Below are 19,824 nucleotides of genomic sequence, written 5' to 3' on the forward strand. Positions count from 1 at the left end.
ATATTCTGTCTGTGGGATGGCGCATATAAAAGATCCCTTGCTACTAATGGAAAAATGTTGCGGGTTTCCTCTCTATGACTGTGTCAAAATTTCTCAAAAGCTGAATGTCAAATTAATTTTACGGATGACGTGTTGAACTATTTAACTGCCACTCACTCTTTTACCCATGTGTATTAAATATTTAGTCAATAACAAATCTCCTGAGATTAGTCAATAACAACTACATGCATGTACATGAATACACGTTTAGGTCGACCTAGCTTTAACAATTATATAACCCATTCTTCGAGGCATTCGGGTCGGTCACACCGCATGTTAAAACACGTTTCAGAAGATACAAAGGCACATACGTGTAACGTCTTGCTCGCTTATGTGTGAGCTATTTCGATTGATACTCACTGAGGTGTTCTTAAACAAACATGTCTTTCCTTTTAAACCATAGATCGCAATTAGCCCCCACATTTGTTCAGATTGCCCCGGAACCAGCCACTGGCGATGTCAGAGATTGGATTCAGGGTTGGCATGCCTGAACCTTTAAGGATATGGGCACGTTAATAGAATTCCTAATTTGTTCAGATGGTTGGATGAATGGACGGACGGTCGGAAAGAATAGTGATTTGCTAATCCTATATGTCACACTTCTACCGACGAACATAAATAGTCGGGAGGAATAAAATGAGAGAGAGAGAGAGAGAGAGAGAGAGAGAGAGAGAGAGAGAGAGAGAGAGAGAGAGAGAGAGAGAGAGAGAGAGAGAGAGAGAGAGAGAGAGAGAGAGAGAGAGAGAGAGAGAGATATGTCTCACCATGTCTGAGTGAAGTCATCAAGACGACCTAGACTGGAAGGATTCAGCATGGGGGCCTCCATCAGAACGTTCACCTCGTCGCTGTAGACGATCTGTCCGTGGTGGTAGCGGAACGCGCTGTGCAGACAGTCTGGTCTCTTGTGGAAGACGCGCCACGGCACCAGGACGGCAGACACATCCTTCAGCTTGCTGAACGTGTCACACACAGAAGGGTTAAACGGTGGGTTGAATCGTGGTTTTGATGACGCACTTCTCATCTGTCCGTGTGCGAGGTGAATCCTGGCGTCGACTGCTGCCGATTCAACGGGCGTGGCATGTAACGTCTCCGGATCTGGCGTGGGTGATGACATGGTGCAGAGATTGATCTGTGTAATACGGGAATATAATATAAAGTACAGTGTGGATTGAAATACCAACTAGTCAAACATTGAAACAAAATGTAATAATATAGCTCATGACCAGTCGGTAGAGCGCTCGCCCCAGGATCTTTGATTGTAGGATCAAACCTCCTCGGTGGACCCATTCTCTAATTGGGTTTTGTCCGTGACAACCAGTCCCCATCACAGATTTACTCAGGAGAGTATGTTTCAGAATCATATATATATATATATATATATATATATATATATATATATATATATATATATATATATACACCAAAATGGTTCACATTTAGTGGCCGATGATGAATTAATTAGTGTGCTCAACTGATCTCGTTAAAGAAAGATAAGTGTGTTGTGTGTTTGTGTGTGGATGGGGGGGGGGGGGGGGGGGGACAAATGTCCAACTGAGGAGCCAGTCAGTTATAATGTTATATATAGTAGGAAAAGGGTAAATATTTTTGGCCTCTAGCGGAACGTATATATCCCTCTGACACACCGGTTCTTATATTCCTATCCATTTCGCAGACTTCACGAATTACCATTTGGCCGTTTTCAGTTAATACGTGTCTGAGGATACTATACTAGTATATAGGATATCAAGCAAACTTCTATTTTGTATCATGTTTTATGTCTCAAGTGAAATAATGTTCAGTTGTTACGAGCTTTAGTTTTTGTAATGTGCCAATTGACGACCTCATCGTGTGTTACGTCCCACTTGGTGTTCTAGTGGGACTTATCACTTTGATATATACCAAGATATTTTAACCATATGGGTAATAATAAGGTGTATTCCATTTTGTTTGTTACATATATATATATATATATATATATATATATATATATATGTGGAATGTGGAATATAATTTAAAATCGAATAATAAATTATATGTCGATGTATTTATAGGGGAGGGGGTTGTCCCCTCCCACATGAGAAACATAATGATCTTCCGATTTAGATATTGACGTGTGCCGAGATGAGAATATACATTATTTATTTCCTTGGCCTTAACAAGAGAAGCCATTGTTTTCGCCGACTGACATCATCTTGAAGTTTTGATATAATCGAATACAAAGATAATGTATGAAATTAATTACTGTATCGTTATTTATATTAAAATAATAATAATACACATATAATACAAATAATGAAACATTTCACCTGCATCTAAGATATGTACTTTTCAAGTGTCTCCTCATAATGAATAATACTCCACACACACACAAACACAGAGAGAGAGAGAGAGAGAGAGAGAGAGAGAGAGAGAGAGAGAGAGAGAGAGAGAGAGAGAGAGAGAGAGAGAAAAAGAGAGAGAGCGAGCGACATACAGAGAGAGAGAGAGAGAGAGAGAGAGAGAGACGCACAGAGAAATACATACATAGAGAGAGAGAGAGAGAGAGAGAGAGAGAGAGAAAGAGAGACAGAGAGACAGACAGAAAGAGACAGATACAGATAGAAAGAGACAGACACACACACACACACACACACACACACACACACACACCGATCCATCCTCTTATTTCTCTCCCTCTCCCCTCTTTATAGTCGGATCGAGACCTGCTGAATTATTTCACGTTATAGTGAATACACTACGTTATATATTTTATTGTGTCTGAATGTCAGTAAGTTCATACAAAAGGCCATTTCCTATGAATTGGCAGTCTACCGGCCTGGGTGGTGTAGTGGCCAAGTCATCTGATTGGGTTCAAACCTCGGTACCCAGAGCGAGTTCTTAAGGGTTCAATGCGTAGGTATAAGGCCACTACACCCTCTTCTCTCTCACTAACCACTAACCAACTAACAAGTAGCCCACTGTCTTGGATAGACAGCACAGATAGCTGAGGTGTGTGTCCAGGATAAAGTGCTTGAACCTAAATTGGATATAAGCACGAAAATAAGTTGAAATGAAAATGAATAACCTGAACAGATAGCTCACACTCATGGTAGCGTGTTTGAACCTTAATTGGATATAATCAGGTAAAGTAAATTAGAACGGGTTTCGACTTTCATTTTGTAAAGCATAGGACTGACACAAAATAGTTATTGAGTACACAACTTGCTGGCAATCACCCAATGCTTTAATTCTTATTCACGCTATACATAATCTATAATAAAATATATTATAATACATATAAACAGACATAAACAATATTGACATTATTATACAATAGGATAAATAATTAATTAACTTACCTAGAGAGAAAAGTATCTGCTTTTAAACATTTCGTTTATACGGACTGGCTACAGTATGTGCCGATAGTAGGCAAAGCATGCTAGTATTACTGTGTATTGTACTCGAACTGTATGAGTTGTTTTCTTCTTGATATGGTCTGGTTCACACAGTGAACGGCGCCTTCATTACGGACTTAACAGCGCTACTCTACATACTTCCATTTGACGTGTTACTAACATTAGTTGCTAACAATATAATACCAAGCGCGGACACGCTAGTGGGTGTTTTTTGTGGTTTTTTCATTTCAACTTTATTTTCGTGTTTATATCCAATTAAGGTTCAAGCACGCTGTCCTTGGCACACACCTCAGCTATCTGGGCTGTTGTTAGTTGTTAATGGTTAGTGAGAGAGAAGAGGGTGTAGTGGTCTTACACCTACCCATTTGAGTCGTTAAAACTTGCTTTGGGTGGGAGCCGGTACCGGGTTGCGAACTATGTACCTACCAGCCTTATATCTGATGGCTTAACCACAACAACGAGGCCGATGGTGGGTGTCAAGATGCGCAGCTCAAACCGATCCCCGTATTCCAAAATGTTTTGCGAATGTATATAATTAATTATATATATAAATATGAATGTAAAGTAGTAGTAGTAGTAGTAGTAGTAGTAGTGGTAGTGGTAGTGGTAGTGGTGGTGGTGGTGGTGGTGGTGGTAGTGGTAGTGGTAGTGGTGGTAGTAGTAGTAGTAGTGGTGGTAGTAGTAGTAGTAGTAGTAGTAGTAGTAGTAGTAGTAATAGCAGCAGCAGCAGCAGCAGCAGCAGCAGCAGCAGCAGCAATAGTAGAAGTAGTTTTGTTGTTGGTGTTGTTTCTATTTGAGACAAGTATAGTAATATGTTGGTCGGTTGGATTTCATAGGAATATGTTATATATAATAATACATTTTACTGTTCTTTGTAATATTATACGTGCCTTTTGTTTCACAAGTTTCATAACATCACACTATTTATGCTAAGTGTTATCATGGCTGTAAAAGATGGAGGGACGGTGAGTACAATAAATAAGTAGTGATTTTTTACTTTGACACTGTCGATGAATTGCACATTTTGAAGGGCTAATACATTTTCAAATCATTATGATAGAGGGTTTCCTGTTACGGGTAACGCAGCTACTCAGTGACCACAATTTGAACCCCAATCGAGTGTGTACCAATCTTTTTTTCTTTCTATTCCTTGCCTTCACTCACCCACATTATGTTAGGTTGGGTACAACACTGGTCTAATTCAAGTAACTAGGAAGTGAATTCTGTGAATAGCAGTAAACGTTGGTTGCTTACCCTTTATACATGTCAGTAAGAAATATTGAATGCAAAGGGAAGGGATATTTGTTTAACGACATGTCAGCCAATTTTAGAGAGAGAGAGAGAGAGAGAGAGAGAGAGAGAGAGAGAGAGAGAGAGAGAGAGAGAGAGAGAGAGAGAGAGAGAGACAAAATGTGTGTGTGTGTGTGTGCGTGTGTGTGTGTGTGTGTGTGTGTAAGTTAGTGTAAATTAATGTTAAGGAATGTAGAGAGAGAGAAAAAGAGAGATATAGTATACATACATTTGACGACCAGAACACAGGCAGACAAACAGAGATTAAACGGTGGGCCTCGCTCTCGCCTCATGTACTACCCCTTCCTAGAAAGCAACAAGAGACATTGTATATGCATTCTCCCAGTGTCCTGTATGGTTGATAGCTCACTGTGTTCAACTTCAGATCACGCTGTTACATGTTGAAGTTTATATTGACAGGTGTTTTATTATCATATATTAATATGCAGGTTAACGTCTCATATGGCTCATTGTTTGTACGATATGATCATATAGATTTAATAGTCAATAAAGTGAAATTCCAAAATGTTAATTTTATTACTTATTGTGTTATGGTATTTAATTAATTTCTTACACGGGTAACGAAATACAAGATTTAAGCAGTGAAGATGATAAGCTATGTGTTGTAAACAAACTCGTAAAGACGCATTAGCAACATAAAATACATTAGTTATTGCAGAGGTGTGCTTTCGCTCCTTAATAATAATAATAATAATAATAGGAATAATAATAATAATAATAATAATAGGAATAATAATAATAATAATAATAATAATAATAACTACAACTGTATTGTAATAATAATAATAAAGTTAAAGTTTATTTTGTTTAACGAGACCACTGGAGCTCATCGGCTATTGGATTTCAAACATTTTGTAAAACATTTGACATATAGTCTTAGAGAGAATACTCGCTATATTGTTCCATTACCAGCAAGGGGTCTTTTATCAGACAGGACAGCACATACCGCGGCCTTCGATATACCAGTCTTGGTACCCTGCCTAGAATGAGAAATAGCCCAAAAGGCCAACCGACGAGGATCGATCCTAAACCGACATCGCATCAAGCGAGCGCTAAATACCACTGCGCTACATCCCGCCCTTCATAATAATAATAATAATATCATCATCATCATCATCATCATCATCATTATCGTCATCATCATAATCGTCATCATCATCATAACGTAGTACAATATGCATGTATCATATATACTACTCAAAAGAATTTAAGGGTCAGACGATATTTTCGACATTATTTTCTGAATGTCAATTATATTAGCTAGACCATAATGTCACGCATGGTATTGTTCCATTTTGACGAAAGTGGGTCTAAGCAACCCATAAATGAATTAAAATCCACTGTCATTGACACTGTCGACTAGTTCTAATGGCGAAAACATGCTTACATTTGCACGTAAATTAGGGCGAAAGCGAAAGGTCTGCTAAGTGCCCATAACTTGCTTTTTCACAAAGCGCTTCATTTGCACGCTTTGCATGTGTATTCCATGTTCCCAATGCTGAATTTCCGTATAATTGGAGCTTGCGTTCGTGTACGGTGCACACTCCAAATTCGACAATGGTACGACGTCAACTGACTATCGAAGATCGAGGAAGGGCTATTGCTTGGCTTCAGGATGGCAATACGCAAAGAAATGTTGCTCTGAGACTTGGTGTCAGTCAGAGTGTCGTTGGTCGACAGTGGCAACGGTACCAAGCAACGAATTCTGTTCGAAATCGTCCACGTTCGGGAAGACCCCGAAGCACTACAAATAGAGAGGACCGCTACATCACCAATACTGCTCTACGTCAACGCACAACCACTGCACGCCGATTACGTGACAATCTGCGGACTGCGACTGGAACTCAAGTGTCTGATCAAACCATACGCAATCGTCTGAGAGCCGATAATCTACGCTGCCGTTGCCAGGCTGTTCGACCACCACTCCTACCACGTCACAGAACGGCCAGACGTCATTGGTGCACGCTTCATCTGCGGTGGCAACGTGTTCAGTGGGGTCGAGTGATGTTCACTGATGAGTCCAGGTTTAGTCTCCAGTTCAACGACGGTCGGGTTCGTGTCTACAGACGTCCTGGGGAGCGCTTCGCTGACGTTAACGTTAGACAACGTCACCGGTTCGGTGGTGGCAGCGTCATAGTGTGGGGCGGCATCTCTATCCACCACAGGACCCCCCTCTATGTGGTGGATGGCAATCTGAATGGAATCCGCTATCTGAATGAGATTATCCGGCCGTTGGTTCTCCCAGGCCTTCAGCAGATTGGCGGCGGGGCAGTTCTGCAGGATGACAATGCCAGACCCCACCGCGCCAGGGTGGTAACGGACTTTCTCAGACAACAAGGTATCGCCAGGATGGATTGGCCAGCATATTCGCCTGACTTGGCCCCAATAGAGACCGCCTGGGACGAATTAGGCAGGAGAGTTCGGGATAACCATGCCCCTCCGGCCAACCTTCATGATCTGGGTCAACTTCTTATGGGAGAGTGGCAGGCCATTCCCCAAGAGTTCTTCAGACGTCTGATCAACAGCATGAGGCAACGATGTGTCGAGTGTATTCGCACCAGGGGTGGATTCACACACTATTAAACGAATGTTCTAATGTGTAAAATCCATGTTTGACAACCTTCAACTTTGACAGCATGTCATGTGACTTTCTTGTATACAGTGACGTTTATTTGTGGGTTTTTTGTAAATATGGAACAATAAATTAAATTTTTGGTGTAGTTTACATCATCAATCTAATACACTCTGAAACTTATTTGGTTAACCTCGTCAAATGGATCTGCTCTGTACGCTTATTCTACGTATACCCAGGGCCGGATCAAAGGAAAGGAATGTTTTATTTAACGACGCACTCAACACATTTTATTTACGGTTATATGGCGTCAGCCATATGGTTAAGGACCACACAGATATTGATGGGCTACTCTTTTCGATTAGCAGCAAGGAATCTTTTATATGACCATCTCACAGACAGGGTAGTACATACCACGGCCTTTGATATACCAGTCGTGGTGCACTGGCTGGAACGAGAAATGGCCCAATGGGCCCACCGACGGGGATCGATCACAAACCGACCGCGCATCGAGCGAGCGCTTTACCACTGGGCTACGTCCCGCCCCGGGCCGGATCAAATAGAGATATGGGGGTCCGGTCTACCATCCTCGAGATGACATGACGTTTTCTCCCAATTAGATACATGTATTTCGAAATTACATGAATTATAAACAGCCTTTATGGCGGATATCAGGGTTTCAAAAGGCCCCTTTCTATATTTCTCGTCGTCCCCACCCCCTTAGGAAATCCTAGATCCGCCTTTGCAACGCTTTGTTATTCTTTCATGCATGAATAACATAACAACAATACTCAATTCACAGCACATTATTTGTCAACGCACGCACAGATATTTTTATTTGGACGCGGGTCAGCTGTAGGGTACACCCTTATTAGCAAGCCTGGGAAATAAGCAGCACCTCAATTCAATTCAATTTACTTCCGTATGCCTTACGGCATATAAGAATAAAACAATATATTATATAAAATGTTAACCAAAATCATTAACTATATACAAATTAAAAAACAACAATTTGCGAAACAACATTAAATAACAATAAATATAAATTATTTCCATTGGGGACACAACTAATCTAATGACTGACGTTTTATTGTAGCAACGTAGAGAAATTTACAAATGTTAATAATAACTCTCATGCTTCGGATACGTAATAACTAAATTAGTTTTAAAAAACTATCATTTTACTATAGTAATATATTTCAATATATTTGACACGAAATTCACTGAATTGTGGGAAAACAAGTATAGATTTAAACTTTATTAGACTACTTAACTTCTCTGTATATACTGGGTATTTACCGAGATCGCATGAATAAATTACTTGTGAGAAACACACCAGTGTGGTTGCAGCTCCATAGTTAACTACCATACATTTTTATATACATTTATTCAGCTATCTTAAATTTAATTTCGACTCAGCTATATTAAATTCAAGTATAACTGCTATCTGAAATTTCGGTTATCTTATATTCAATTACGACTCTGCTATCTTAAAATAAATTACGATTCGCCTATCTTAAATTCATTGACATTGACGACTCCGCTATCTTCAATGCAATTACGACTCGACTATCTTAAATTCAATGACGACTCAGCTATCTTCTGTGCAATTACGACTCGACTATCTCAAATTACGACTCGACTATCTTAAATTAAATTACGACTATGCTATTTTAAACTTAATTACCACTCGGCTATCTAAAAATTAAAATTACCATTCAGCTATTTTAAATTCTCTTAAATAAAATTACCACTCGGATATCTTAAATTAAATTACGACTCGGCTATAAGGGCTGTTTTTCCAGGACAGGCCATTTCACGATATGACGCATCACTGACTATCTGATGTCTGATCAAGGGCGGCACAATGTAAGATATAGTGGTACGGCTCGAGGTTGCCAGACTCACCTTTCAAATTCACCCGTGAAGGCCATTTTCACAGATACAACAAATATAACCAACCAAGAAACAAAAAGTGGTACGGCTATGCTGTACCTCTTTGAAAAGTGGTACGGTCATGTCTGCGCCGCCCATTCTGATGCAATAACCTGTTTTGACCGTGTACATGCCTTTAATCTTTTTGGTGAAAATCTGTTCATTTCCACTAATGACTTGATGGCTATAGGCTGTGCTTTAGTCTCGAGTACTCTGCCGTTCGAGAGCTAGACGGACATTTGGACGGTTTAGATCGCTCTCTGCCTAGCGTGTTTGCGACTCTGCCTTGTGAAAAGATACGATTTTGTTAATTGATTTTGTCGTTCAGAATTAATGGTTAACAGATATTGGTTAATAGTGAAGTAAGACGACGGTGAAACTGTATTTCACCTCCCCACTTACTTGTGTACTTTCTTAGTGTTCTAGGGGCAGTACGTACCCCAGTGCTAAAGCGCTCGCCTGATGCTCGGTCGTTCTAGAATCAATCCCCGTCGGTGGCCCATTGGGATATTTCTCGTTCCATCCAGTGCACCACGACTGGTATATCAAAGACCGTGATATGTTCTATCCTGTCTGTGGGATGGTGCATATAAAAGATCCCTTGTTAGTAATGGAAAAATTTAGCGGTTTTCCTTTTTAAGACTATATGTTAGAATTACCAAATATTTGACATCCATTAGCCGATTATTGATATAACAATGTGCCCTAGTGGTATCGTTAAACAAAACAAACATTAACATTCTCAGTGTTTGCGGACATACGTGATACGAACCCAAAATGACGAGTCTTAAACACGATGGTAGTAGTAGTAGTAGTAGTAGTAGTAGTAGTAGTAGTAGCAGTAGTAGTAGTAGCAGTAGTAGTAGTAGTAGTAGTAGTAGTTTGGTTGTTGGTTTTAGTTGTGGCATGTAATATATTGGTCGGATGGATATTATAGGAATATTTAATATATAATAATACATTTTACTGTATTTTGTGATATTATACGTGGCTTTTGTTTCACCCTTTTCCTACCACAATAATTGTTCCGCCCGTAACATCACAATATTTATGTTAAGTGTTATCATGGCTGTAAAATGTCGAGGGACAATAAACACGTAATAAATGAAATGGAATTGTTTAATAATAAAGGGCGGATACATTTTCAAATCATTATGGTGGAAGCTTTCCGGTTACGAGTAACGCAACTACGACACGCGACGTCCTTCGGTGTTGAGCGTCGCTCAGTCACCACAATTTGAGCCACGATTGCATTTATCTCCATTCTTTTTTCTTCTATTCCTCTTGCCTTCACTCACCTATATTATTTTAGGTTGGGTACGACACTGGTTTAATTCAAGTTATTAGGGAGGAGAGGAAGAGTGGGAGAGAGAGAGAGACAGAGAGAGAGAGAGAGAGAGAGAGAGAGAGAGAGAGAGAGAGAGAGAGAGAGAGAGAGAGAGAGAGAGAGAGACACACACACACACACACACACACACACACACAGAGATAGACAGAGAGAGAGAGAGAGAGGGAGAGACAGAAACAGAGACAGATAGACAGACAGACGGACAGGTAGAGACAGACAGAAATTGAAAGGTTGGTATCACGCCCGCTACATGTTCACGTTTATATTGACAGGTTTTGTTATATTATCATATATTAATATGCAGGTTGGCGTCTCACATGGCTTATTGTTAGTACGATATGATCATTTAGATTTAATAGTCAATAAAGAGAAATCTGAAGGTGTTAGTTTTATTACTTATATTGTTACGGTATTTAATTAATGTCCTACACAAGTAACGAAATAAAATATTTAAGCGGTGAAGGTGAAAGCTGTGTGTTATAAACAAACTCGTAAACTAGTAAGATAATTGCAGAGGCGTGCTTTTACCCCTTAGTAGTAGTAGTAGTAGTAATGATGATGATGATGATGATGACGATGATAACTTAGTATAAAATGCGTATATCATCATATCGGCGGACTGACCTTTAACGTTAAAGTGATTACGCTGGTTATGTCTTTTTGCAAGTTTTCTAATACTTATTAAGATTGTCTTGAAAATCGTGGTCCACCAAATAAACGTTAGTTAAATGAAACATTTCTTCTTCCAATTAAATTAATTACATATGTATTTGATATAGCATTCATGAAGTACTATGTTAATCTTCACGTGCGTATTGTATAACCCCCCTCCCCCCCCCCCAGCTTACACAATAACATAATTTTTAAAGGCCGTGGTATGTACTATCCTGTTTGTGGGATGTTGCATATAAAAGATCCCTTGCTGCTAATTGAAAAGAGTAGCCCATGAAGTGGCAACAGCGGGTTGCCTCTCGCTATATCAAAATAAACTCTTGATGACTGTGGGCTGCGCTCTAGTCCGAGTACTCTGACGTTCGAGGGCTAGACGGACATTTCGACGCTAGGATCGCTCTCCAAATGTACGTGCTATCACAGGGGCAGGATATGCTCAGCTGTCGCAAACGCGTGATATCATCACTGATTTACAGTGAGCCATGAGTGCATGCTATCACAGCTTTATAGATTCCAATGAACTCTATCCTGTGCAAGTTTGGATTTTTAAAGTTAGTCTTAGGAGTGGTAGTCCTTCAAGGGTGGTGCAGGAGGGATGAAACATCCGGATACGGATCTTCTAAGGGAGTGGCGGATCTCCTCAATGGGCCACCGACGGGGATCGATCCTAGAACAAACGAGCATCAGGCGAGCGCTTTACCGCTGGTTTACACCCCGCCCCTCCAACAGTGATAAAGTGCACAATTCAGTAAGGAGTTGCAATACAGTTACATCGCCGTCTACCTTTGCTGTTAATCAAAATCCATTAATTCTGAATGACCAAACTATACTTTATTATCAAAATCGTATTTTTGAACGATATTTCTCATTCCACCCAGTGCACCACGATTGAAATATTAAAGGCTGTGATACGTGCTATCCTGTATGCAAGATGGTGCATACAAAAGATCCCTTGCTACTATTGAGAAAAATGTAGCGGTTTTCCTTTCTAAGACTATATGTCAGAATTACCAACTGTTTGACATCCAGTAACACATGATTAATAAATCAATGTGCTCTAGTGGTGTCTGTAAACAAAACAAACATTAACATTCTCAGTGTTGATACTATCATACCGCGATACGAACCCAAAATAAACATGATGGCTTAACCACTGCTCCGAAGATCCTGGTACGGTAGTCTTGAAGTGGTCTGGACAAACGTCTAGAGACGACCAAGTAATGATGGTTATATTTCTTTGCACCACTACCTAGCACTTTTAATTAACAATACAATACTTACTTCTCGATCAGTCACTGATTTTAAGAAAATTTTAAAATTATTACCCAACGGCCAAGTAGTGAATATAGTGGTTAAGCCGTTTGATTTCAGGCTAGTAGGTACTGGCTTCACATCTGGGTGCCGACTCCCACACAGAATAATTTCTGACGCTCATTCAGAGGAGTAAGGCCACTAAATGCTATAATTTCCTTGTTCTATATATGACAGTGTGTTTCGTATTAATGTAATATGAATGATTTATACCTTGATTACCATTGTCCAGTCCAACCTACACATTCCCACGATAAAGGTGGACACAGGCAACTAATTAAAAAAACAACAACCAAAAAACCCATTCGAGTTACTTACTATTGGCCATTGAAATTGGATACTGGGCTTGTTTTAAAAATAATACATGGTAGAAAAATGAATGTCAAAAATGCTATATCATTGTGAAGATTATAATAATCTAATTCTTCCACCATATACTGAAGTCTTTTTCTTCTATGATAAAACTCATTTCCTATATATGTATATATACATTGTGTATATATATATACTGCAGACGTCCATAGAATGCCTGGATGGGTGTACAGTGAGAGGTCTAGTCTTGCATTGTGTAAACTGCTGTGTCGAGTGGAGGGGACAGTGGAACAAGTGTCATTATACAATGGAAGAATAAAAGCTTTATATTATATATATATATATTATTCACCATGATATATACTAACACTTAAAGTGAATAGAAAACGTTTGTAAATGTGCATGATCAGTATTGTTACTCGACAGAGACACATACACTATGTACTTGTATCGGCCCACAATGGCTTCCCGAGCACAAACATGTATACAAACATTAGTCACTCCAGGTCGATGCGAGAGACAAACGGTGAGGGGTAGACAAAATTTCGTCTGTAACTACACTGTATTTTTAACAATTGTTTTTTTGTATTATTATTATTATTATTATTATTATGCAGTTTGCATGTTTAGTCTCAGCACATTGCACGCATAAATACAAAATAATACCCTATTAGAGAATTATACGGCTATATTACATTTTCAACAGTGCGTGTGTATAAAATGTGTGGACTGAACTTAAATATATATATTCCAATTTGATAAAAAGTCTCCCCCCCCCCCTCCCATGTTGTGCGAGGAAGGGTCACTGGGCAGTACTACCGGGACAACATACTAACACCCTTTGTCGTCCCGTTTGCTAGACGTGTGGGTTGACGTTATGTTTTTTAGGACGACCATGCCCGTGCTCACCGTGCACGAATCGTCAATGCTCACCTCCAGCAGCACAACATCTATCGAATACCATGGCCAGCAATGAGCCCAGGCCTTTCCTCCATTGAACACGTCTGGGGCATGATAGGGAGACTCATACGCAGTATGCCTCGTCGGCTGAAAGAATGTCTGACACATCGTGGCGATATCACTCACTACTGATAAAAAACCCGTCAACTTTCAAATTTCACTTCTGACCCCAATCGTCCTTCAAGATCTTTGGTGGTCATAACACCTACTGTACTACTGAACTACCGGTTGTAATGTTTGCCCAATTAATTCACTAAATATCATATAACCATTCCCCACAGCTAATATACCTTACAATTTTGGCAATTGTAAATTCTTATTAGAGTTCCCCTACTTTTTTTAAGAGTATAGATCCTGAAGCAAATTTAACTAAAGCAGATCCTGTCCTGGACGGGAGACCTGGCATAGGTCAGAACTTGTATCCATGACAGACGTGTGCTATAACAGCTTGTCCTGAATGTGCACGTTAAACCTTTTGACCTTGACCTTGACAAGCAGAATCCAAAGAGGAGGTTCGTGCAGTAATTAGTTTTTTAATGGAGTTGTTAATGGAGATGAGACGTTATTTTGTGAGGGGAAAACATATAATTCTGACTATAATAATTTCACTCAATTAAATATTTCTGTACCAGAATATCATCATTTCGTTTTTGTTATCATATGAGGGAGTCATAATAAATGAAATAAACAATGAAACAAAGTATCATGAATAGAAATGAGAAAGGTCTAAACTAGTGGCTGGGTCGGGGTGGACCCCATGTGTATGGATTGGTAAATTCTGGTAAATGTATTGATAAGTGTTTAGGCCTCCCCCAGCATTTCACAACAATCTATTTATACAGTCAACGTGGCATAAACATGGTAAGTTAAAACTTGGAAGATTCTTAGAAAGAATGATCGAAAATAAAGGTAGAAATGATTATGGTTATCATATTTGATCAGTTCGTATTAAAGAGCCATGGTCTATAATGAAGTTTTAAGATTTAAATAAAATAACATTATCTTGAGCACTAAGGTTCTGATCTCCAAATAACAAGATATTTCAATTATAATTAAAACACTTTATAAAATATATATTACGAACTACGGTGTGCAAAGGACAAACGCGTAGAAACGGCATGTTCACAAGAACATAACATGCAAATGTGGGATCGGTTAAATCACTAATACCTAAACATAGTCGATAATGTGCTATCTACCTTTATTTTCAAATCGTGTTTATAGCTATTTTTAACTATGTCTGTATATATTCTACGAAGAACTCCTGCTGTCAGTTTGCATTGTAAATACTAGTACCCAGTTTGTGTCAACTTCTTCTTCCCCGTAAAGATATTATTCCAGTTTCTCTGTGAAGAAGCTGATGCGGCGCTTTTCGGAAAGTACCGTAAATTGTGCGAAGTGCACCTAAATTAATATTTTCAAGAGAAAGTGCTAGATGGAGGGAACGGTTATCCCAGAGTATATCAGTATAATTAAATACAGGAATAATGATTTTTGTCTAGTGACTTTCTAGATATTTTTTATTTAAAGGATCGGAGAAAATTAATAATTTTACTGTCCTTGTCGATAACATTCTGTGCGTACTCTGAAATGTGAGCCAGAACTATTAGTGAGTTAAAAACTAAGATACTTGAACGTAATCTAAAATTAGGTTTAGATTATCTTTTCTTACACATACGTTGTTGAGAACATTTTTCATTATTTTTAATAACACATAGTGTTAACACACATATGTGCAATAACATTTGTAAGATATATGACTGGCTGCTCCTAGGTAACGACATGGTCACCAATGCCATACCATCCAATGAAAAAAATAACACGGTCGAATCGATAACTCTGTGACATACAAGTTAATTACAAGCGCTAGGCCGTACATAGGTTTTAGTTGGAAAATGCGTTTAAATTTATTTTAAACCTGTTTTCTGAAGATATGTAAGAAATAGAATAAGTAGTTACGTTCGTATCCGTTCAGAGAATGTAACTACCTTCCACCTCATGTTTTACTAAATGCATATTACTAAGTGGATCATTAATGGTCAAATCCACGGTTGGAAGCTCCCATAGTAGACAATCGAAAGCAGATTTATTATAAAGACGTCGTTAAATGTGTTGGCTATTTCTTTAGGATCTCCAATTACAGCACCATTTAGGCCGAATACACAGACAGAAAGCACTGTATTCAGGCATAGTAAGAAAACAACATTAATCACTTGCATGGATAGGCAGAACAACCGTTTTTGTAAAAACAAATATTTTTGGCATCTTGTTGGAACATGAATGTGATATTTAGTAACACTAATTATTGGTATACGGTTAGCGGTTATTAGGAGCACAATTTAGTTGCTGATCAGATGTGAAACTATGGATGCAATACATATTTTATGCTGTCTGTTTGTTTTCGTGCCGTTGATACATAGAAACCATGCTCTACAAAAAGGAGGGTGAGTCTGAGTAAAACGTATGACATATATTGGTATAAAAGTAACTATAAACCGACGTTATAAATATTAGGTGAATGTCTTGCCACATATCGGTTTGCGAGTTCGTAATCTACGTCCATATATGTCATACATTTATGTATAACGAATTCGTTTTATTTCCGCTTTAAGCATGGTTTTCAAACAACCTGCAACACGCCAGTAAGCGATGCAGACTGACGCAGACTAAAGATTTATTATTAATAGGTTCGCAAGCCTTTGTGGCCGGAACCGTTTGTTTCTTACTAGGATTATTATTATTATTATTACTATTATTATTATTATTATTATTATTATTAGTAGTAGTAGTAGTAGTAGTAGTAGTAGTAGTAGTAGTAGTAGTAGTAGTAGTAGTAGTATTATGTCGTCTGGTTTGTCATTTTGTTAGAAACGTTCTTAGCTGAATTTGATATGTAGTTAGGTAGTTCGAGGGGACTGACTTTATCAAAAATGTATATATAGATTCTGAAAATCTAGATTTAATGTCTTCTGTCTGTCTACATAAAAATGTCAAAATATTTAATCCGATGCCTATTTTGGAGCAATCGAGATTTCTAATGTTAACCCCAGCCAGTTTTGGACAGTGTTTTTTTTTCATTTATTAGTAGTAGTAGTATTATGTTCCCTGCATTTTTGGCTGGGGAATCTACTGTTTTTTGCTGTAATTATTATTTTAAAGCTGCCTATTTTGTAATATTTTGAGAAAGGTTCTGGATCGATTTCGTGGAAATTGTGTAGGTAATTAGGTTTCTCTGGGGGATTGAATGTCTTAAAATATTGTTTGTATATGTTATGTGTACTGGCCTTTATCGCGAATATGTTAATTGTTTTTTTTAAATTGTTCAGCCGTCTGTTTTGTCATGTTGTAAAATACGTTGTAGGCCCATATAGCTGATATATTGAAGGTAGTTAGGCCCATCAGGGGAATTGATTGTATTAAAAATTATGTTTATAGGTTATGTGTATTGGCCTCTATCGCGAATTTCGTATTGTATGTCAATTTCTATGAAATTTACAGGTAAAACCTCTTGAAATTCTATATTTAATTTCTACTGTCTATTTTGAAATTTTTCAGATAGCATTTGCGAATGAAAAAGACATTTTTGCACTGTTTATATCTTTAAATCTCTGAAGGTCAAGAAAATAAATAATAATAATATATTATCGTGTTAAATATGAAACATGTGAAGTATATATAATGAGTCAAAAAAAAAACCCAAAACCCTTCACAATGGTAAATCACAGGCTCAGTAGCGCGTATGCCCTCCATGTGTACCCACAATTGCAATGCAACGACTCCTCGTTGATTACCTGATGCGTGTAAAGACTGCAAAAGCCCACGGACGGAACATTTGTGCAGTTTGTATCTTTAAATTTATTAAAGTGATAGAAATAAATCTACCCGTTAGGGTTAATCATTTACTGTTTTATATGTTAATGTGGAAATGTGGTAGTTGGTCAGGTGACACTATGTACGTGTATGTAGGTTGGGGTGGGGTGGGGGTAGGGTAATTATTGATATAATTAGATAACACAAGTAAGTCTGCGTAATAAGTGGCAATGTGTGCATGTATACATATGGATTATGTGTGTGTGTGTGGGGGGGGGGGGATACATATTGCTATAATTAAATGAAATATAAATGTGTGTGTGAATAATGTACAGCTATTATAGCTTGGGAATCCATCATTACCGCTTGCAGTTATATTTGTTATTGTTATTATGTATTATTATTTTTATGGAAACTGGATCGATAAGTATTGGAACAGTGTCTGTTCAATAGAGATATTTTCACCAAAGTTCCATAAACATTGCTTAGTGTTCTGCGACGTTCGCCGACGTGTTTCAGATTGTATGGAAACCATTCTTTATTTGTCACTTATAAATGGTGTACTTCCTCACAAATCAGCGAAACGTAACAGCATGGTTTTATTTGTTGAAAGGGTTTAGTTACCCAATTAATTTTTTGGACTGAATTTCGGTCTAAAACATCCAACAGTACTCTGTATGCTTCTTTAAGAATACAGTTTTTCGTTTAAGTAATTTAAACTATGTATTTTACCATGCGTAAAAAATACGTATATATTTTATTTGAATTCTTCCAAGTTCAAAATATACAATTATATTACAAGTAGAGGGGTGTGTGTGTGTGTGTGTGTTTGTAAAATATATATACTTTCGATTGTATGACTGTATTGAAACCTTTTAATATAACAATTTATGAAATAAATGTATATGAAAATAAGATAATAATGAAAGGTATTTGTTTTCTATGCACCACCCCCCCCCCCCCCCCCCCCCCGGCGTCTCAAGTTTTGATACATGCAGGCGGTACAGATATAGAACACAGGAAGTTTTGATACATGCAGGCGGTACAGATATAGAACACAGGAAGTTCCCGTTTACTTCACGCTTTGGGCGGGATTTAGCTCAGTCGGTTGAGCGCTCGCTTGAGGTGCTTGCGTCGCAGGATAGAACTACGTCGATGTATCCATTCAAGTGGTTGGTGTTTTTTTCTAGTTCTATCAAAGGCATGTGCTTTCTTGTCTGTGGCAAAGTACATATAAAGGATCCATTGCTGCTAATGGAAAACATTTAGAGGGTTTCCTCTGATAACTAAGAGTCAGAATTACCAAGACATTCAATAGCTGATGATTAATTAATCAATGTGCTCTGAACAAAACAAAGTTTTACTTGACGGGAATACGTTTGACTGGATTAAACATTCATATATAACAATTTATATAATACTTATAATATGGAAATAAAATTACAAAAAAGGTAATAAAAGCCACCCTCACACAACTTATTGTGTATTCAGATTTATATACAGATATTAAATAGAACGATCGTCAGAAGGGTAGTGTGTTATTTTGTCTTGGTATTAATTGTGGTCATTTTGCCGTACAATTCAACTCACGACATTTAAGCTATCTCTTCAGTGAAAAATTCAACAGATTCTTTAATTAATTTGGTTCTCTGTAATTTCACCATTATCACCAGCTATTGCGCATGTCTTCAAACCACGTTTGTCCGCGCAAGTAGCGCACCTCATCTGTTCAGGCTGAACTTAATTTCTGTGACATCATATCCGAAAAGTCTTGTTGACAAATTACAGACCCATTTCTGTGACAAGCAATGCTTCAAAACGTTTTTAAAATGCATCTTTAAACATATGTTAAACTTTTATTTTTAGAAAATATAATTATATCAAGAAATGTTAGTCTGACTTATTATGGAAAATTAAACAGTTAACGATCGTCTTGATTTATACGATTTATACGACTACTTCTTATAAACACCATTTGTCCCGTTCCAACCAACAATCCACATCAGTTCCTCTTACGATACTAAGAGTGCTTCGCTGAGACAGAGGAGAAACCCGACTACATCTCCTATTCTATGTGGATTAAAACTACAATAAAATATTTAAACATCACACATTCATATTATTTGCATATTAACCTTCCATATGCATTAAATAGCACG

The 19,824-nt window shown here is 38.0% G+C and overlaps 1 protein-coding gene across 1 annotated transcript; it reads right to left on the minus strand.

The window, feature by feature from the left end:
- Positions 1 to 799: 799 nt before the first annotated feature.
- LOC121369996 lies at positions 800 to 5,004 on the minus strand. Its single transcript, XM_041495079.1, has 2 exons — positions 4,954 to 5,004; positions 800 to 1,168 (listed from the first exon to the last, which is right to left on the minus strand). The coding sequence occupies exon 2, from the start codon at positions 1,151 to 1,153 to the stop codon at positions 800 to 802; it is 354 nt and encodes a 117-aa protein (XP_041351013.1). The 5' UTR covers positions 1,154 to 1,168; positions 4,954 to 5,004.
- Between the last annotated feature and the right edge of the window lie 14,820 nt (positions 5,005 to 19,824).

Source organism: Gigantopelta aegis, chromosome 4 (assembly GCF_016097555.1).
Source record: "Gigantopelta aegis isolate Gae_Host chromosome 4, Gae_host_genome, whole genome shotgun sequence".
Lineage (NCBI taxonomy): Eukaryota > Metazoa > Mollusca > Gastropoda > Neomphalida > Peltospiridae > Gigantopelta > Gigantopelta aegis.

Bases quoted from the DNA above. Each gene is read 5' to 3' on its own strand.
- LOC121369996 (XM_041495079.1), bottom strand. From the start codon at position 1,153: ATGTCATCACCCACGCCAGATCCGGAGACGTTACATGCCACGCCCGTT.